The sequence below is a fragment of the Peromyscus maniculatus genome, chromosome 1 (genome assembly GCF_049852395.1).
Source record: "Peromyscus maniculatus bairdii isolate BWxNUB_F1_BW_parent chromosome 1, HU_Pman_BW_mat_3.1, whole genome shotgun sequence".
In the NCBI taxonomy this organism is placed as follows: Eukaryota; Metazoa; Chordata; class Mammalia; order Rodentia; family Cricetidae; genus Peromyscus; species Peromyscus maniculatus.
In genome coordinates this window covers 116,108,883-116,129,746 of record NC_134852.1, presented here as the reverse complement: position 1 = coordinate 116,129,746, position 20,864 = coordinate 116,108,883, and the positions used below count along the sequence as shown (strand labels likewise).

At 43.3% G+C, this 20,864-nt stretch overlaps 2 protein-coding genes and 1 long non-coding RNA gene across 9 annotated transcripts in view; 2 read left to right on the top strand and 1 right to left on the bottom strand.

Annotated features, from left to right (window-relative positions):
* Rrp8 (ribosomal RNA processing 8) overlaps positions 1–949 on the top strand; it is a 46,404-nt gene extending 45,455 nt beyond the window's left edge. Inside the window, exon 8 of the mRNA XM_042281400.2 lies at positions 810–949. Within this exon, the coding sequence (XP_042137334.1) occupies positions 810–849 (40 nt within the window). The 3' untranslated portion in view covers positions 850–949. The remainder of the gene's footprint in view (positions 1–809) is intronic.
* Positions 1–20,864, bottom strand: part of Dnhd1 (dynein heavy chain domain 1) — a 74,245-nt gene that overhangs the window by 30,112 nt on the left and 23,269 nt on the right. For 5 of the 7 annotated variants that reach the window (XR_013043960.1, XM_042281361.2, XM_042281365.2 and 2 more), the window contains 13 exons: positions 18,229–18,386; positions 17,158–17,277; positions 16,795–17,071; positions 15,069–15,196; positions 14,784–14,982; positions 14,308–14,402; positions 13,526–13,733; positions 5,626–5,751; positions 5,176–5,273; positions 2,177–5,066; positions 1,811–1,976; positions 1,461–1,653; positions 807–1,092 (listed from right to left, as the gene is read on the bottom strand). Coding sequence is in view for 6 of the 7 variants with exons in the window: in XM_042281361.2 (XP_042137295.1) it covers positions 807–1,092; positions 1,461–1,653; positions 1,811–1,976; positions 2,177–5,066; positions 5,176–5,273; positions 5,626–5,751; positions 13,526–13,733; positions 14,308–14,402; positions 14,784–14,982; positions 15,069–15,196; positions 16,795–17,071; positions 17,158–17,277; positions 18,229–18,386 (4,944 nt within the window). In the remaining variant the exon portion in view is untranslated. Of the gene's footprint in view, positions 1–806; positions 1,093–1,460; positions 1,654–1,810; positions 1,977–2,176; positions 5,067–5,175; positions 5,274–5,625; positions 5,752–13,525; positions 13,734–14,307; positions 14,403–14,783; positions 14,983–15,068; positions 15,197–16,794; positions 17,072–17,157; positions 17,278–18,228; positions 18,387–20,864 lie in introns of those variants that run through there. The other 2 variants (XM_076549516.1, XM_042281370.2) reach the window with 2 other exon arrangements.
* Positions 14,281–18,099, top strand: LOC143268266 (uncharacterized). Its single transcript, XR_013043979.1, has 3 exons — positions 14,281–14,416; positions 15,766–15,851; positions 18,008–18,099. It is a non-coding gene; the product is annotated as an uncharacterized LOC143268266 (long non-coding RNA).

Below are 20,864 nucleotides of genomic sequence, written 5' to 3'. Positions count from 1 at the left end.
ACTTGGAAAGAATAAATAGGATTTTTGCCAAATAAGCCAAGGCAAGGGAGGAAGGACAGCATTCCAAGGGGCTACTTGTTGAGTCAATGAGAGTAGACTATAGAAGCCAGAGAATGCCTAGTCACAAAAAGGCTTCACAGTGGAGCTGTCAACATTCCAAGTAATGATTGTATAGACTAAGAAGTGTGTGCAAAGATTCCCATGATATTTAAGAGACAGAATTGATAAACATTGGAGTAGACATTAGTCAAGGATAAAGAGACTTCAACATGAGTACTGTTTTGGGGGCCAGTGAGATGGATTAGTGGGTAAGGGCACTTGCAACTGAACCTGGTGACCTGAGTTCGATCCCTGGCCCCCACATGGTAGGAGAGGACTCAAGTTTCTCTTCTGACCTCCATTTGTGTGGCATTGGCATTCTCTGTGTCATGCATGCACACACATACTAAATGTTAATTTTTTTTAAAGAGTTATAGCTTAAGCAACTGGTTGGATGGTGGTATCTGATACTCAGAGACACAGAAGCAATTTGGAAGGGCATGATGAGACCAGGGCTAGATCTGGTGGTATCCAGCTAGAAATGTATAGCAGATAGTTAGATAAATAGGTTTATGTTTAAGAAAGGTGTCTGATTTGGAGATAGAAATTACAAGTCAAAGCAAAGAGAACATGTACAATTAGACAACAATACTAAAAGAAAATACTGAAGTTTGATCTGTAGGCAGATGTTTGAATCAATGAAGATTGCCATGGATTTTAGTGTAAGGTAACAGCTTTCCCTTCATTTCCTCCTCCCATCTCCTCACCAGAAGCAGCCAGATGCAGATCTTCCATCAGGAAAAGGAGTGAGCCTTTGGATTCCTGGTAAAACCCAAAAAAGCCGGCTTGTGTTTGGCCATGGACCCCTCTGCTCAGCAGGTGACGAAGGTGCACAGAACTTAAAGCAGGGTGAATGGGGCTGTGAATGGAAGGGTGATTTGGCTCCACTAGCACCTCCACAAAAGCTGACTTCCCTGTGGCGATCTCTCCAGCAAGCAGCACTGGATGTCCATTTGATAGAAGCAGGTCCACCATATACAAAAGCCGTTCAGTCTGCAGGATAGGAACAGGACTTACTGTGCTGGCTCCAGATAGGACAGCAATCAAGCCGAAAATTGTGTTGTGTATTTTTTGTTGTTGTTGTTTGTTTTTCGAGACAGGGTTTCTCTGTGTAGCTTTGCGCCTTTCCTGGAGCTTGCTCTGTAGACCAGGCTGGCCTCGAACTCACAGAGATCCACCTGCCTCTGCCTGAGTGCTGGGATTAAAGGCGTGTGTCACCACCGCCCGGCATGTATTCTTGTAGTTGTGAAAACACCTGAGTATGGGAACAGGTTGGGCCTCAGGAGGACCTCAAAGATGGGCTACCCTCTAGCATAGCTCCTTAAGTCTCAACCCAAACTATTTCCTCACTGTCTTCATACCTGGGAAGAGGGCTGGAAAGTACCCAGATTTCCTTTGACACAGCTGCTCAGGTAATGGCCAGTAAAGGGGACCAGTGTTCCATCTTCAAGGTTTACATGTAGATCAAACACCAAGGCTGAAGGAGGTGGCTCAGGGTAGTTGGACAAGGAACTAATAGAATTCTTCATGAAGTTATCAAAGAGAGGCCAGTGTCTACTCAGAGGATACACAGGCAAGAGTCAGTTAATAATAAAAATTCCATCTATGACATTCATATATTCCACCATATCCCCACTGTAATGCCCCATGAACTTTAATTACCAGTCTACCTGTGCTCTTTTGTACACTATACTTCCCATTCTTGTGGTACCTGGAGGGAAGGTGGGCTCCAAAGCCCCAGATTGTGGCAAAAAGAAAGCTGCTGATAGCCAGCAAATGCCTCCTCTGCTTTTTATTCACATTGTCACTGTCAGACTGGCTCCTGCTTTTTGAAGATTTGAAGCTTTGGGTTGCAAGATCGCTGCCACTAAAGTCCTCTGCAATGGTCACCATGGTCAGAATAGGAATCCACAGAAAAAGAAGACAGAGGGGAAAACAGAGATTGGCTATATTACTTCTTGTCACTTTTAGCTCCCTGAACCAACTTCACCAAGGAAACCATGCTTCTGGCTCAGGTATAACCCAGTTACCCTTAAGATCCCAGCTCTCTCAAAAGCCAACCTTTCTACCTCCCTACCTTGGTCATGTGGCTTCTCGTCTTCATATAAGCGTAGATGGGGGTCAAGTAGAGCACGCAAGATGAGAGCCAGGCTGGTGACTTCTGCCACACCTGGGCAAACAGTCTGATGCCCATGTACCTGTAGCAGAGAACTGGCACCTATGCGGGTAAGGAATCGGAGCACTGCAGGCACCAGTACTTCAGCGATGTGGTTGAGCTCAATGATTGTCTCTTGCTGCAGGTGGTATTCATTTGGCAGGGATGCCATCAAGACATTAAGCATGTATTGCCAAGTCTGATCTCCACAACACCAGACTAGAGCACACCGGCCTACCACTGTAGGAGAAATGCCTGCTGCCTCTGCCACCTCTATCAAGAAAAAGGTACTCAGAGGTCGTGCTATCTGTTGACCATTAGGGAGACTCAGCTGGGGAGGGTCACTTAGGAGGCAAGTGATGGAGTCTAACCATGTAGAATTAGGGGCCCCATCACATACTATCCATAGCTGAATCCCTGTGAATTGCTCTGGCTGCTTTTCTGAGTCCACACTCTTACCGTGAGAGGCAGCATGAAGAAGCTTGGGGAAGATGCCATAGTGCCAGGAGGGACCCTCTGACCACCCTAGGAATTCTTGGGAGCTGAGCACACTAGGATATAGGTGGGCAATTTCCACAGGCTGGAAACCTTGGGTTGAGGTTTGTTCCATAGCTGCCAGCCGATTCTGAATCTTAAGTAAGCTCTTCCAACAAGTACTCTTGCCACTGCCCGCAGGGCCCAGGAGCAGAATACCAGAAGCCCGGCTCAGGGCCTGACTGAGCTGCTCCAGTGACATCAATGTGTTAGGGGTGGGAAGCAGGCCTACCTGCTGGAGTTCTTCCACCACTACTGACCTCGTCAGTCTATGGGCCACAGGTTCTGCCAACACGTGGCTAGCATTAGGGAAAATCCCACAGAGCAGCTCTCGGAGCTTTTGTAGGCGGAGCCCATCAAGGATGCTGAACAGTGGTGAATGCAACAGGGCATGCAGTAGGGCAGCCTCCTCAGGGGCAGCTAAGTTGTGGGGCTGCTGGGAATCATTTTCCTCCTCAGTTGTATTTAGTGTCTGTATTGTGTCTTCTAGTACCTGCTTGAGCAGTGGCAAGCGGCAGGGCAAAGTCCCAGACACTAGATCACGCTCTAGGGAGAATAATTTGGATAGGCGAGCAGCCATTCGGGAGGCATCCCGCACCCCTGCTCCCAGCAGGTTAAGTTCTGCCACTCGCTGCAGGTCAGGCAATGCCAATGCCACAGGACGTAGGAGCAGGTGCAGATTGGCAGGCACATCAAGGCTCAGGGAACGAAATGTCAGGAAACAGCCATAGCCAAGGCGCATAGATACATGATGCTTCTCAAAGAATCCAGAACCAAGGAATAGGGGCCTGGTAGGGTTTATGGTACTGATGTTTTTGGAAGCTTTCTGGTACAGTGGGGCATAAAGATGGTGTAGTTCATCCAGACGCTGTCCCAAGGCAGAGAGCAAGCTAGGAGGTAGTTGATGAGCATTCTCCAACAGCAGCCAGGCCCCACCCTGAAGGGCACCATTCAGGTAATTGCTCAGACATCGGAACTCTATCTGGGGCAAGCAGGGCATCATTACCAGCTGGCGGCCCAGGGTCCATGCCAGGCTATTCACCATTTCTGTCTTGCCCAAACCATTCCGGCCCAGTAGGGTCCCACAGGCCACCTCCTCCAGAGCTAATAAGAGAAGTAACACTTGCCGCTCATGAATCAGGCTGGGTAGAGGCCCCAGTTTGGGCCCCAGGTACTCATAATTGTATATGAAGGACCGGCCAAGCACATCTATCCAGCATACAGCTGGTGACAGAGAGGGATCAGCAGATGCAATAGTCTTAAGACACTGGAGGGGGCTTTTGGGCTTCAAGTGAGATGAACCCAGGCGATACTTAAGTTGGCGGACCCAGTGGAAGTCTGTGAGATCACTGACATGGTGCTTCTCCAGGAGTTGTGCTATATCTCGATGAGTCACTGCCATGACCAGCAGGATACTGAACAGGCTAGTCTGGAGAACAGAAGGCAGAGGTTGCTCACCCTGGGAGCTCCTCTGAGCACGTATAAATTGCACCAGTACCTCCAGCTTGTGTACATGTATGCGAGTCGTGCGCATGGTCCCCCTATCAAACAGAGCCTCCTCCATCTCAGCACACCACACTACCTCCTCTGCCACCAGTATGCACTGCCACGGAAAAACCTGGACCGCATCTAGCCAGTGCTGGACATGTAGTTGCATGGGCACCTGTCTTTGTTGAGGCAGTGCCTTCAATGCATTAACTAGGGATGGGCCTTGAGCAAGGCGGGTGGCCACACAGTTCTGCAGCAGGTTCACTATTACAAAACGCAGACACTTCTCCAAAGAGGCCAGCCACTTAGGAAGATCTGGATGCAGAGGAAGAGGACCCTGAAGCTTCACTTTCTCTCCATATGCCCCTAGCACAGCAATCGTCTCCTCTGGAATCTGTGCAGTTGAGCTTGACTCCTTGTTATTCTTGCTTTTCTCATCAATTGGGTTGGACCTGAAGTTCACAGCTTTAATGTGAGGAAAGCAGCGCTGTGCCCATGACTGGGCCTCACAGGTCTCTAGAGGGGCAGCAAGGAGGGCCACCAGTTCACTGTCACTGAGGAAGAAAAGGCGGGGGAAGTGGGCACATACCCCATAGAGGACATCCTCCAGAGCGACGATAATGGTCTCCAGCTCTACAGATCCTGCTTTCAGTAGTTGTTGTAGATGCTGACCTTGGAAGTAAGGGCTCCTCTTGGCATTGGGTACTATAAGTGACAGAACCATTGGGTCAGCTACAGAGATTCGCATTAGGGTCCGATACTGATCATCCATGACCTTGAAACGGGCATTCTGTGGTAAGAAAGGTGATAAGTGAGGGGTAATGTTACAGCTCTACTCTTCCACTCAGAGCCCTGATACTCAGGAGCTCTTGCCCACCTTCTTTAACACCCTTCCCTACCAGCTCGGCACCAGGAAATTGGATCTTCATCTCATGTAGAACTTTATTTAGAAAAATCCACTTCTGTTGGAAAGCCACCCATACCTCCAGTAGGGCACCTGTGTAAGCAGTTAGAAAAATACATGAGGAAGATTCTAGAGTTCTAACACCTCCAAGGGGGTTCAGCATACACCTGACCTCTCCAGTGACCCACTAGCCCAACAGAAACATACTGCTCAGCAGATCTCAGGGACCTGATTAAAGGAAGTAAAACATTCACTAGAAATAAAGACTTTGTCACATCAAACAAAGAAGGAGCCTGGGAAGTCCTTACTCTGTCCTTTGTATCTTCTATCCAATGTCCACATGTCACCCCCATACCTCTGGTTCAGTCTACATCAGGTTCCATCCATCCATCCATCCATCCATCCATCCATCCATCCATCCATCCAACTAGAGCCCTATACTCACCCAGGCCATACATGATGGTCACCCACTCTAAAGCTATTTTATGCAACTCTCCTGATTTTTGGATGGCTAGGATCTTGAATAGTGCTTGGAGACTGTTCTGGATGGCATCTTGCAGACTGCTGAAGTCTTAAGAAGAAAAAGATGCACTGTCAAAGTTCAGCTAAGCTGGTATTATTCTATGTAAGTCAAAGGCCAGGGGCTGGGGCAAGAAAGAGCACATCTTGATCTTCCAGGGGAGGCAATTACCTCAATACCCTTTTTTTTTAATCTTCAGATATTGCATCAGCCTATAGAGTTGGTATGGCAGAGAACTGAGATCTTAAAACAGGCACTATGGGTAGACTCCAAACCAGCTGACTTCTCCTGTTAGACATTGTCATTCTTATCTAGTCCTACAGACATTCTTTAATGCATCAGAGCTTCATCCTAGAAAAAGGCCTCTTGGCTCCAAGTTCCTACATAGTATGTATGCAGGAAGAATGCCCACTCTGAGATGACTGGGATAGATCCTGGTAGAAAAGTTGAGACCAAAATTTGCTTTCACTTAGCTACTTGGGGCCACTTAAAGAGTTGTCCCATAATTTGTGAGACAGGCCTGGCTACAGCATAGATAACTAGGTTAACAACAGAATTGAGAGAAATTGGTTTGGATAGATGTAGGACTCTCTAAATACCCATGTTTGAAAGAAAATACACAATACCTTCATCTCAGAGTGTCTCTACAGAAAACTATATTGGAATAGTTTGGGTCCTCTATTTTATCCTCCTTTAAAAGACCACTGAATAGTGGGGAGGCATAAAGGCCTATCTGTTATGCTTGTCTAAGGAACATGGAGCAGACTACAAATCCTTATAGTTACCTGAGAGCTTGGATACCACATTTCCTTTATATACCCACAAAGACCTCAGATTCTCATCTGATCTTGGGAAGGTTTAAAGAGGTTGTGTGAAGTCTTAATCTAGCTATGTCTGCCAACATATTATATATTTAAAAGGAACATTTTCTTGGGGATATTTTGGGTGTTGAACTATCCTTTTCATATATATCCTTCTTCTTAATTTTGCTAAGAACTTAAAAGGGAGAATGAATGATTAGTAGTGTCACTAACCCTACAAAAACATGTCTTCCTGGGGTATGAATTAAATACATAAGTTTTTGTCATCTTGGGCTCACTCAGGTGAGTGAAGTCACTAGTTTCATGGTGTATGGCCACCATAAAAATTAATTAAGATACCCAGAGCTGATGCAGATGTCTAGTACAGAGAAAGGAGAAAACCTGTAGGGAGAAATGTCAACTACACAATCCCCTGAATTAGAGCCAGAGGGAAAGTTGGACAGAAAGTAGGATAAGGATAAGATAAGGACTGTGAACGCAAGTGAAGATTGGAAGAGTTCACTTGGTACCTAAAGTTATACTTAGAGGTGGTGAACCAAACTTCACAAACAAATCCATAGTTTGTACTCCACTAGTTTTTAATATTATTTTAGTAGCAGAGGAATCTAAGAATGATACAGGAAGGTAGAATAGAACAAAGAAGCAGATTGACAAAGTGTGGAACCAGGGTCAAACACGGGCAAAAAGATCAGCATAAAATGTGCTCGTGTCAAAAGTAGGAAGAGAATGCCCTTTGAATCATAGTGTGAGTATTAACTACAGATGTCTGATCTTAATATGTTTCAGTCAACACTGAAAATGATTAGTCTAAAATAAGAGAAGTGTGAACAAGAATTCCATGTAAAAATAGATAGGAAAGGTATTCCAAACCAAATACTTCACATGGATATGTGTAAGGATAAAGATTCCTGTTATAATAGAAGAGACATATCTTCTCTTCTTCTTTTTTTTTTTAAAGATTTATTTATTTATTATATATACAGAAGAGGGCGCCAGATCTCATTACAGATGGTTGTGAGCCACCATATGGTTGCTGGGAATTGAACTCAGGACCTCTGGAAGAGCAGTCGGTGCTCTTAACCTCTGAGCCATCTCTCCAGCCCCCGACATATCTTCTCTTCTACAACAAATTTTCACTAGCTATATATTTTGCCTAGACAGACTCATAAGTAGCCAAATGCACCTACTTTCCTCATTCTCTGTTGCTAACATTCTAGTATAGGCCATTATTATTTTTCACTTGAATTACACCAGTTGCCTCTTAACTGATCTTCCAGTCTCTATTCTTTGCTACCCAATTATCTTTGTTGAACTAAAATGTGACCTCATCACTTCTCTACAACAAAACATTCTCCATGATTTAAATATTGCTGAATAAATTCTTTTGCATGATCTGATCTCTCTAACTTCACATGCCTATTTCCTGTTCCAAGTAGTCTTTGGGTTCTAGTCTCAGTGAGTTGGAAGGTCCTCTAGTGGATGTTCCTACTTTCTATCATAGATATATGGACTGTATTAATCAGAAGTTTTGTTGCTATGATTAGTTGCCTGGCACACACAACTAAGGAGGGAGAGACTTAATTTAGTGCATAGTCTCAGAGGTTTTGCCAATCATGGTGGGGAGGATAAACACAGCAGTTTACATCATACCAAGAAGCAGAGAAAAGGGAAAATGGTAAGCGCCAAACCTAGATACAGCTCTCAAGGACATATCCCTAGTGAACTATTTCCTCCAATTAGGCCTTATCTCCTACTTTCTTCCACCCAACAATTCAATTGCACTATGAATCCCATCAAGAGTAAAGCCTTAGAATCACTTCCCCAAAGCCCATCAACTGTCAATCAAACCCTCAATACATTAGTATATGGGAGACATTGCAAATCAAACCACTACAATGGTACTGTCTAATGATCAAAATTCAACAGAATCACATAAACATTAAGCAATTATTTAGAATATTCCAACATTTTTGATCCAAGTTAAATTGTTTACCTGATTAAATGCAAGTATGCTTGAAAACCTATTTGTATGAGTTATGTCACAATTTTAATTATATAATCTAATCTAAAAGAGCAGTAACTACTGGAATATGTGTGAGAAAAGAGTTGCTGTTTTTATGGAAACTATAGAAGGTAAAGGTGAGCTTATAAAAAGCTCTTGTTGGGCTGGAGAGATGGCTCAGAGGTTAAGAACACTGGCTGATCTTCCAGAAGTCCTGCATTCAATTCCCAGCAACCACATGGTGGCTCACAACCATCTGTAATGAGATCTGGCACCCTCTTCTGGCGTGCAGGCATACATGCAGGCAGAATACTGGATACATAAAAAAATAAATCTTAAAAAAAGAAATAAAAAGCTCTTATTCTTAGAATAAAATGTTAGCAAATATTTTGGCTTAAATAAAAAATCTGAAGTCCTAGCTACCTACTTACCCACCTATCATGACTACATATTTAACTAATCTCTTGGATTCACTGACACCAGTTATGTTGGATAAGAGAATTTCTCATCTACCAGTAATTCCCAACACATCCTCTTAGATGCTTTTTGTCATAGTTAGCTTCAAGTTAGATCTCAACTAGACACATCTGGGAAGAAGGAACTTTAATTAAGAAACTAACTTCATGGGCTGGAGAGATGGCTCAGTGATTAAGAGCACTGACTGCTCTTCCAGAGGTCCTGAGTTCAATTCCCAGCAACCACATGGTGGCTCACAACCATCTGTAATGAGATCTGGTGCCCTCTTCTGGCCTGCAGGGACACATGCAGGCAGAACACTGCATATATAATAAAAAAAGAGAGAGAGAGAAACTAACTTCATTTGTGGGTACATCTGTGAACATTTTCTTGATTATCAATTGATGTAGGAGGACCCAGCCCACTGTAAGCTGAACCATACCTAGGCAGGTGGGCCTTGGCTATATAAGAGAGGTAACTGTGAGTAAGCCAGAGGAAGCAACCTAGTAGCAATCATTCCTCTGTGGTCTTTGCTTCAGTTCCTGTCTCCAGATGCCTGCCTTGAATTTCAGCCTTGGCTTCCCACGATGGTAGACTGTTACCTATAAGCCAAATAAACCCTTTCCTCCTCTAGGTTGTAAAAGTGCTGTTCCCTATGTAAAATATTTTTCTTACCTTGCAAGTCTGACAAACTTACTTCTTCAAAGGTTAGCCTGGGTCCACTGTCTAAAGTGGTAGTTCTCTTAATAACCCTAGTTCTCTGAGCTAGTCTTCACTTACCTACTGTCCTCAATATGGTAGTCTACCATACATTTAAATGTATGTTATTGGCTGGCCAGTGGTGGCACACATCTTTAATCCCAGCATTAGGGAGGCAGAGGCCAGCAAATCTCTGTGAGTTTGAGACCAGGTCTACATAGAGAGCTAGTTCTAGGATAGCCAAAGCTACATAAAGAAATCCTGTCTCAATAAATAAATAAATAAATAAATAAATAAATAAATAAATAAATAAATAAATGGTACTGTCAGTTTCTCATTAGGCTGTAAGTTTGAGGGATATAGGGCTATATCAATCTCAGAGTGCCTTGTGTTTGGCACAAAAGAGGTCCATGAATTTAACAAGGGAATAAAAGAAAGAATGGCTCTTTGTCTTTCAATGAGGTGACCAACCAACAGACATACATATCTTCGTGAAAACCCTGATGGGCAAGACTATCACCCTCAAGATTGAGCCCAATGACACCATGGAGAATGTCAAGGCCAATATCGAAGACAAGGAAGGCATCCCACCAGCAGTGGCTGATGTCACTGACAAGTAGCTGGAGGATGGCCACACCTTGCCTGACCACACCATCCAGAAAGAGTACACCCTGCACCTGGTGCTGTGCTTACATGGTGGCATTATTGAGGTATGCTCTTGTTGAGTTCACCGAGAAGTACAACTGCCACAAGTGCTATGCCTGTCTGCACCCCTGTGCAGTCAACTGCCACAAGGGCTATGCATGTCTGCACCCCTGTGCAGTCAACTGCCACAAGGGTTATGCATGTCTGCACCCCTGTGCAGTTAACTATCAAGAGAACTATCAACTATCAACTATCAACTATCAACTATCAAGAGAAGCATAGCCATATCAACAACCTGTGCCCCAAGAAGGGCAAATAAAGCTGAAGTCATGCTTGGCCCAAGGTTCAGGGACCAAACAGAGTCCTCTTCTGTCAACTAGTGGGGGAAAGAATGAATGGATGAGTAGATAAAACATAACATCAGCAGGGTAAAATCCAGAGGATAGAGCATTGACAAGTAGAGAGAAATAACCACAAAGAATTTGTGTTTTTCTTTCTTTTTTCTTTTTTTTTTTCTCTGTGTAGCTCTGGCTGTCCTGGAACTTGATCTGTAGACCAGCCTGGCCTCAAACTCAGAGATTTGCCTGCTTATGCTGGGATTAAAGGCATGTGCCACCACCGCCTGGCTGTTTTTTCTTTTACATACTCCTCAAAGTATTCCACAAAATAGAAACAGAAGGAACATTACCAAATTCACTTTATGAGGCCACAGTGATACCCAAACCACACAAAGACTCAAGAAAAAAAGAAAGAGAATTACAAACCAATTTCCCACATAAACATAGATGCAAAAATGCTCAAAAACAGAATCCAAGAACATATAATCACCATGATCAAGTAGTCTTCATCCCAGAAATCCAGGGATGAAGTTCAACATACGAAAATCTCTCAATGTAACCCACCATATAAACAAACTGAAACAAACAAACAAAAATGACATGATCATCTCATTAGATGCTGAAAAAACCTTTGACAAAGATGCCCATCAACGGAAGAATGGATGAAAAAAATGTGGTACATATACACAATGGAGTACTACTCAGCAGAGAAAAACAATGAAAGCATGAAATTTGCAGGCAAATGGATGGAACTAGAAAAAATCATCCTGAGTGAGGTAACCCAAACCCAGAAAGACAGTCATGGTATGTACTCACTCATAGGTGGATTCTAGATATAAAATAAAGAACAATCAGACCACAACCCATAGAACCATAGAGGCTATATATATAGCATGGAGGTCCCTAGGACGACTGTGGCTTATAATAAATTTCAGTTTTACTCAATTATTGAAAAAAATAGCCAAATGAAAGGAAACACATGAACTATGAACCAAAGGCTGAGGGGCCCCCAGCTGGATCAGGCCCTCTGAATAGGTGAGACAGTTGATTGGCTTGATCAGTTTGGGAGGCAACTAGGCAGTGGGACCAAGTCCTGTGCTCATTGCATGAGTTGGCTGTTTGAAACCTGGAGCTTATGCAGGGACACTTGGCTCAGTCTGGGAGGAAGGGACTGGACCTGCCTGGACTGAGTCTACCAGGTTGATTGCAGTCCTCGAGGGAGGACTTGTCCTGGAGGAGGTGGGAATGGGGGGTAGGCTGGGGGTAAAGGGAGGGGGTGGGAGGGGGGAGAATAGGGGAACCCATAGCTGATATGTAGAACTGAATGGTATTGTAAAATTATATATATATATATATATATATATATATATATATATATATATATATACATACATATATAAAATCCAACACCCCTTCATGATAAAAGTCTTGGAGAGACCTAAACATAATAAAGGCAAAATACAGCAAGCCAATAGCCAACATAAATTAAATAGAGAGAAACTTAAAGCAATTCCACTAAAATCAGGGACAAGACATGTTGTCCACTCTCTCCATATCTACCCAATATAGTACTTGAAGCCTTAAGTAGAGCAATATGACAACTAAAGGAGATCAAGGGAATACAGATTGGAAAAGAAGAAGTTGAAGTATCACTATTTGCAAACGATTACATAGTATACATTAGTGAGCCTAAAAATTCCACCAGGGAACTCCTACAGCTGATAAACACTTTCAGCTAAGTGGCTGGATACAAAATAAGCTAAAAAAAAAAATCAGTAGCCCTCCTATATACAAATGACAAATGGTCTGAGAATGAATTTAGGGAAACAACACCTTTCACAATAGCCACAAATATATAAAATATCTTGGTGTAACTCTAACCAAACAAGTAAAAGACATGTATGGGAAGAACTTCAAGTTTTTGAAGAAAATATCAGAAGATGGAAAAATTTTCCAAGCTCATGGATTGGTAGGATTAACATTGTAAAAATGGCCATCTTACCAAAAGCAATCTACAGATTCAACACAATTCCCATCAAACTTTCAACAAAATTCTTTACAGACTTTGATAAGACAATACTCAACCTCATATAGAAATACAAAAACCCAGGATAGATAAAACAATCCTGTATAGCAAAAGAACTTCTGGAGATATCACCTCACGTGGAGCTTGGGGAATCTTGTGGAAGGGGAGAGGAAGGATTATGGGAGTTAGAGGAACCAAGGACATCACAAAACAAAAACAAAAACAAAAAACAAAAAACAAAACAAAACAAAAAAACCCTCCACAGAATCTTCTAACCTGGGCTCCTAGGGGCTCACAGAGACTGAACCACCAACCAGAGAGCCTGCATGGGACTGACCTAGGCCCTCTGCATATATGCTCCAGTTGTTTGACTTGGTCTTCTTGTGGAACTCCTAACCGTGGGAGCAGGGGCTGTTTCTGACTCTGTTACATCCTTTGGGGACCCTTTCCTTCTACTGGGTTGCCTTGTCCAGCCTCAATAGGAAAGGAGGTACCTAGTCTTACCACAACTTGATATGCCATGGCTGACTTATATACATGGGAGGCCTGCCTTTTTCTGAAGAGAAAGGAAGAGGAGTGAATGGGGTGGGGCTAGGGAGAGGAGGGAGGGAGAGGAAACTGTGATCTGGCTGGAAAAAAAATTAATTAATTAAAAAAAAGAGTTCCTGGAAAGGTTAAGACATTAAGAGAGCATGGAAGATACTGTCTCAACACATGGATGCCTTAAGTTATCTTTAAGGATTGGGGCCTGACTACAGGAGCCATATTTGACAAAATTGGTAAATGAGATGAGCCTTTAGCTGGAGACATTTGCTGGATCACAAAGGCTGAGACTCACCTGAGAGGAGGAAGGTGCCACTATCCTTGCCCACTAACTCCCACCGGGGGCTTCGGAATGCCTGCCTTTTGGACCGCTCTGAGGTTGGGGGCTTGTAGGGCACATGCAGGATGAAGTTGAGCAGGCGCAGCTGGCGCCCCTCCCAGTACTGCTGCATCTGCTGTAGGCTCTCTTGGGCATGAATTCGTTCTTTATCGTACTGCCAGACCTGGAAAAGGTATGTCTCAGAAACCAGAACTAGCTAGTGGCTCAGGAAAAATAGCCTTGAAACTAGGACTTGAGTTTGGATCTGAGGCAGAACTCAAGGGCCTGGCCTGTGGCAGTCTCAGATATGAAGGAGGAGTAGAACCATCAGGCTTCAGGGATGTGCTGGCTGCAGCAGCATCAAACTATTAATGCTTGACCCAGGACTGCTGCCTCCACTGAGCAAGCTCCTGGATGGATCTCACTGAGTAAGCAATACCCTAGAGCCAATATGTTCTTTAGGGATAAAGTAAATGTTGGCAGATATCTGTTCGTCTATGTGTCCACAGCTTTGAGGCTACCATTCACTTCCTTCCACTAAGGTAAGCATTTGGTCAGATAAAAGTCTAGAACTGCCTATCAGATCCTCATCTGTAGATGGAGACTCTTCCTACCCTCCAGGAAGGTCATCAGTCCCAACTTCCCTCTACCTACATGCCAACCACTACTGTCCCCATAGTCCAAGGGACTGCTAGGCCTTGACTGGCTTTATTACAAATAATGGCTGCAACCAGGCCCCTCCTCCTTGTGGGCCCCACCTGATTGATTCGGTCTGAAAATTCCAGCAGTGGACAGTTGAGCAGCTGGCCCAGTGTGAGAAGGTCCAAGCTTTGGAGACTGCCCAGCCCTAACACTGAAATAGAACAGGTAAGTCAGAATAACATCTAGCATATGGCTGAATGGAGCGCATATCCTACAGCTCACTTCTACCCTGAGCCCAGACCAGCTTGGACTGCCGTGCAAGATCAAGAGTACAACACAAAGCCAAGAACCCAGAACCCAAGGTCCAGACACAACTCAACCCCCAGATCTGAGACTCCAGCCTGAGTCCAATCCCATCAGTTGAGAGGACCCTGTCTTGTAATGAGGGAGCATAAAAATGTGTTCCTCCTGGGTGAAGTGAGTTTAGCTTATGTGGGAAAGGGGACACAAGGTTTCCAGCAGGAGCAGCAGGGGAATTGCTCTAAACACCGTGTCTTTCCCATCCCTCTCCCCTGTTTCTAACCAAACACACCTCTCAAGAGGGATTGGCAGTTAAAGTTCTGAAACTGGAGGCTGCCCAGCTTAGTGAGCAAGGGCAGGTAGCTTCGAAACTCCTCTAGCATGCGCATGCAGCGTTGTAGCACTGGATTGTGCATCCCCAGGGTGGCGCTGAGCCGTGCAGCCTCTGTCAGCCAGGCTTCTGTCTTCTCCCAGGCCATAAGAAGGCTGAACTGCACAGAGAAGAGGTCACGGTCAAACTGACCCACCCACCTCCACCTGGTAGACTTCTGCCCCAGGTGAGAGCTCCTGGAAGTACCTTGGTAAAAGCCATGCACTTCCACTCACTGATGTTTTCAGAGATCATTCGGTAGAGCCTCCAGATGCGCTGCTGCTGTATAATAGGCCGGTTCCCAGAAGCAGGTGGGGACATAGAACTCTCATCCCCTGTGGAATAAGGCTGGCTGAGACTTGGGTTATTGAGGGCATAATGGGCCAGTGAAGAGCCCTTAATGAACAAAAGTAAAAGTAAAAAAAAAAAAAAAAAAAAAAGATGGTGTGGTGCCTATGTAAATCTCTCAGTTCAGCAGTGGAAGTGGGGCCATGCAAAGAGCAATTATTTCAAAGAGAGGATTCCTGGGCAAATACGATAGTGGCAAAATAAAAGAGCTTCTCTTCTATTAGTCTCTAGCTCACCCACTCAATTCCAGTCACAGTGGACTTGACTGTAGCTCAGATATCCCAGGCACACCCCCTTCTGCCCAGGGCCTTTGACCTGCAGTTCATTCTTTATGAGAAACCTCTTGCCATGGAGAACTACCATTCACACCTTCACCACCTCCAATCCCAAGTCCTTGTTCAAATAGTACCTATCCCATAAAGCATTGTTCTCCACTCATTGGCATTTTCTGACACTCTTGTTCTGCTATGTTTTCTCTACATTACCTATCATTTTCTAATATGCTACATAATTTAGTAATGTTTTATAATTATTATTTATCATCTTTCTTCTCCAGCCACAATATTGGGTCCATTACAGAAGATGATTCGCCATTTGTTCATTGATGTACTTTGAGTCCAGTACATGGCAGGCACTAACCAAGTAAGTGTTGAATGAATGAGTAAGTGAATGAACTCTCAGAAATTGAGGATGATTATTAAATCGAGAAGATCTAAAGGACTAGATTATTTTTACAAAAGCTGGGACAGAAGAAGGAAGTAAACACACTGCTATGCAGTTCTCTGGGCCTAGCACCACTTGGCCTGACTCCTCTGCCCTGATTTTTTGTCAATAATTCAAACTCCTAACAGGAAGGGTCAAGTCTATGGTTGACATGTTAGGATATGGGCTGCAGGCTTCCCAGTACTTAAAAAAGAGACAGAGAAATTCCTGATGAAGGATGGTTCTAAAGCATTTCTCATTTCACCTGGCCATAAGGCCCAGTTGGTAGCTTACCAAGGAGCAACTCACACTGTGCCCTTCCAAGAGTTAAGTGACTGTGTATGAGAAAAGAGCCCATGTAGTTACAAGCAGAAGGGAGGCAGCCTAGCTGCACTCCTGCAGAGGAAGACTGATCTCAGACAAGTAGCTCTGTCCTGGTTGGCTCCTGTGGGATAGTGAGGCCCTCACCAGTCTTTTTTCTTGATACATTGGCTGGAGGCAGTGCTTACCACATCAAGATCTTGGCTATTCTTTTCTATGACTTGCTGCTTGGAATATGACAACACTGACCAGTGCTAAGTTTTATAATAAGTGTATACATTTCTCCCTAATCAGCATTTACCCTGGGCCCCATCAAAATCTAATGAAACATTCAGCTGTTTGTTTTCTCTACCAGACTGTGAACTTCCTATATCCACTAATACCTGAGTCCTACAACGAATGAGGCTTTTTGTCCTGCATGTTTGTTTATAAGAGACTGGTGGAGGTATTGATTCCCAAGGCTTGCTTAGGATCACAGAGGGCACAAGACCTGGAGTCCCAACCCTTATCTTAGTTGGAGGGTTCATCATAGAGTGAAAGAGGAGAAGGTGAAGATCAGTACCAGTGAAGGTAGTGTAAGCATAGCGTAGTTCGTTGAAGTTGTTGTATGTGTTCAAGAACTGGTGCTCCAAGGCAGTAAGCTGGTGCTCAGTGCTCCTCTGTTCTTGTGAAGGATCCATGAAGGGACCAGACAGTGCCTTTGCCAACAGGCCTTCCAGCTCTGCCAATGCTGCTGCCATCAGCTGCTGCAGCTTGGGCACAATGGCATGTCGCTTACTAAGCAGGAATTCTGAAGCCTGGCTTCTCTCAAACTGAAATGCCTCCCATATATCCAGAAGCTGTGGGGCAAGCAGAAGACAGTGAGATGTGGTTATAGAGGAGGGAGACCAAAAGGGATGAATGATTCCTTGAATTGTTCTCTCACCGAGATGTCTAGAGTCTCATTCTCAGCAATGAAACAGTGGTTGCGGATGAGGTCATGGAGTGATCGGACATATTCCACTCGCTCCTCCAGCTGGCTGTATTGCTCATTGGCTTCATTCAACTGCAGAGATTACAGCATGAGACCAGCACCCCAAAAAAAACTGCCTACCTCTTTGAACTCACCCTCAAGAGGCAATCCCATCTTCCAGAGTGGGCATCTGGAGGCTCCAGAGCCAGCTTCAGCATTTAAACCATTTGAGATAGAAGAGTTATCTAGGACCAGATTCCTTTTTGACTCAGGTCTTAAAAGTGGTCTAGTTTTTAATCTCCCAGATCTGATGACAGGATAACATATCTCTAAATTACCTACTGTCACAAGGAACAGAACCATACCTCTTAAAGCAGTGGTTCTCAGCCTTCCTAATGCTGTGACTCTTAAATACAATTCCTCATGTGGTGGTGACCCCAACCATAAACTTATTTCATTGCTACTTCATAACTGTAATTTTGCTACTGTTATGAATCACAATGTAAATATCTGTGTTTTCTAATGATCTTTTTTAAAAAAATTATTTATTTTTATTTTATATACATCAGTCTTTTGCCATGGGTGTTAGGTCCCCTGGAACTGGAATTATAGACATGTGTGAGCTGCCATGTGGTTGCTAGGAATTGGACCTGGGTCCTCTTGAAGAACAGTCAGTGCTCCTAGCCACTGACCCATCTCTCCAGCCCCCTTTTCTAATGATCTTAGGCAACCCCCATGAAAGGGTTGTTGGATGCTCAAAGTGGTCTCACCCCACAGGTTGAGAACATTGTCTTAAAGCAAGACTCTATCTTGTTTCTTCAAGGTCTGGTCCTGACATGAGTAAGCAGAGCACTACACAAACAGCAAGAATCAGCAAGAACAGATAACATATATAAGCATATATATATATATATATATATATATATGCATAGTTTAAGATCATCAAACCCCATAAAGCTCAATAGAAATCTAAAGAGAGTGTGCTGAGCCCTTGAGCAGGCAGGGCCCTGGATATACAAGGAAGAAAGGATGAGGAGACCTCACCTTTTGGGAGCATTGTGCAATGGCATGGATGTCTGAGTTGATGGTTTGGAAGACCCGCAAGAAATCTGTCAACTCTGTCATCAGCTGCTGATTACGGCTCCAGCATTCACTTTGTACCTGTGCAAGAATGTTCTTCCTCAAGTTGTCTAACTTGGATTCTTGAAACAAGAGGGGATGCATGAAAAATAAGTATATAAGAATTAGTATACAAGAGCAAATGGGCAAAAAGGAAGTTTCCTTATAATATGACAACAGAGAACACATGAGAATAAAGGGACAGTCACAAGAGGTTCTCACAGTATGATAAATCACTGAGTTGCCTGGAGCCCCTAATCCAGCATAGTGAAGGGAAGGGGACCCTGAGAAGGCTTGAGGAGGTCTCTGCAGAGTTGGACATTAAAATGAATGTATGAGTAGTACAATGCTCCAAGCATGAACATGGAATACACACTCATGAATAGCAGGTCTTTGTGTTTCAGAGTCTTTCTTCTTTCAGAAGAGATACCAAGAAGAGGGGTAAAGCTGCCTTTATCTGTTTTGTTTTTGTTTGTTTGTTTTTATCTTTTTGGTTTTTTGTTTGTTTTTTGGGGGGGTTGTTTTGTTTTGTTTGGTTTGGTTTGGTTTGGTTTGGATGCAGGGTCTTACTAGCATGTGCCACCAAGCCCAGCTCGCCTTTTGCTTTTGCAGATTAAAGAAAAGCAATTCATGTAGATAAAGGGTTAGAAGATAATCTGCCCTTGGTAATATGAAAAAATTCATTGTCTGAGGAAATAGGAATAGGGGGGCTGTAGAGCTGTCTCAGATGGGTAAAGGTACTTGTCAACAAGCCTGACAACATGAGTTAGGTGGAAGGAGAGAACTGACTCTTTTGAATATCTTCTGACTTACACACTCACACACTCATGCTTGCATATACGTGCACCATGACATGGGAATACACACATACAATAAGTATACAAATGTAATTTTATTTTTTATTACTTTTAATTGTGTGTGTTCTATGTGTGGGGGGAGTGGTATGTACATGGGAGTGCAGGTGTCAGAGGAAGCCAGGTGTATTTGTTTTCTTGGAGCTATACCTGGGACAGATTCAGGGAGCCAAATTCAGATCCTCTGGAACATCAATAACACACTCTGAACCACTGAGACATCTCTCCAGCCCCAAGTGTAGTTTTAAAAAAGAAGGCAGGAATAATATCCATATGACATAATTCACTGACTCTTAGGATCTCACTAACTATAAAGGACATCATTATTTTATATACTACTAAAAAGGGAAAAAAACGAACTCTGACATGCTGCAATGCTGTAAGACACTTCTTAAGTTTAGATATGCTAAAACATGCATAGGATATCAAGATGCAATATAAAAATATGGAATACCACAAAATCCAGTACTGAGTACTTATTATATGCCCGACGTTATTTCAAGTACTTCACATGTATTAACTCATTTTCATCCTCATAGATTCCCTTTGAGTAAGTACTACTATTTATACTTATTTTATAAATAAGCAGAGGCTCAGAGAGGTAAACTCTACTGGTCCACATTATATAATAGTAGAATAATGATTCATACTTAGAGAGCTTTGTTTTACTCCATTATAGCTCAGATTACAAACATAATATAGAGTTAGACACGTATACATGTAGTCTGTGATATACACATATATCAAAAATAATATTATAGTTATATTTTATTTTATATACTACATAATGTTATATAAAAGTAAACACACCTACCCCCTATTAGTGTCTATGCAAGTGGTAGGTAGAATACTGAGTTTGGAGGCAAAACAATTAAGATCCACTGCATATGGCACTTTCAGAGACTTGGAAAGAGTATTCCAGAGAATTAGGCACCAAGAGATGAAACTGATAAAATCTACTGAAGGACACCTATGCTGAACAGAGCATCTCTCTTGGTGATGATGGTTAGGCCACTGAATGGTACTGCTTTGGGACCAGGAGGATTAGGCAGGAGTGCAACAGTGACACCCCATGGTGTGAAGAAGCAGTGATGTCATAAGTATTAGGGCTCCTTGGGTCCATGAGCTGGATGGAGATGGATTGAGAAACTGATTTGAGAGACAGTAAAAGGGAGAAGAAAGGAAAAGTCTTGGCGATGGGTTGGGTGTGGTATATTTAATGCCCTTCTCTGTTCAAAGGAGTTTGGAAAGAAAAGAAGCAGAGTTAGCAAATAAGGCAATAAAATATGATCAGCAAGAAGACTGAAGCAGATGGAGAAAACAAGAGGAAATGAAAAACATCATTGCCTACGTCAGCCATATCTACAAGTAATTCAAAAATAAAGCCAAAAAAAACAAAAAACCAACCAACCAAACAAACAAACAACAACAACAACAAAAAAAAAACCAACCCCACAACCAAACTTGTTTTGTTTTCCTTCCTATAACCCTGAGTGACACATTTTAGCATAACTAGGTTATAAAGAATCTGAAACCATGTGGTCTTACATCACAAAGCAAGTGAGGAACAGAGATAGGACACTACCTCTGAACTGAAGAGACCAGTAGATCCTGGATTTTACAAACTAGAAAGAGAACAGACTCCTGGGGCACAGCCAGGGAAAGACCTGCCAAAACAAGATCACAAAGAAAGCAAACCAATCACAT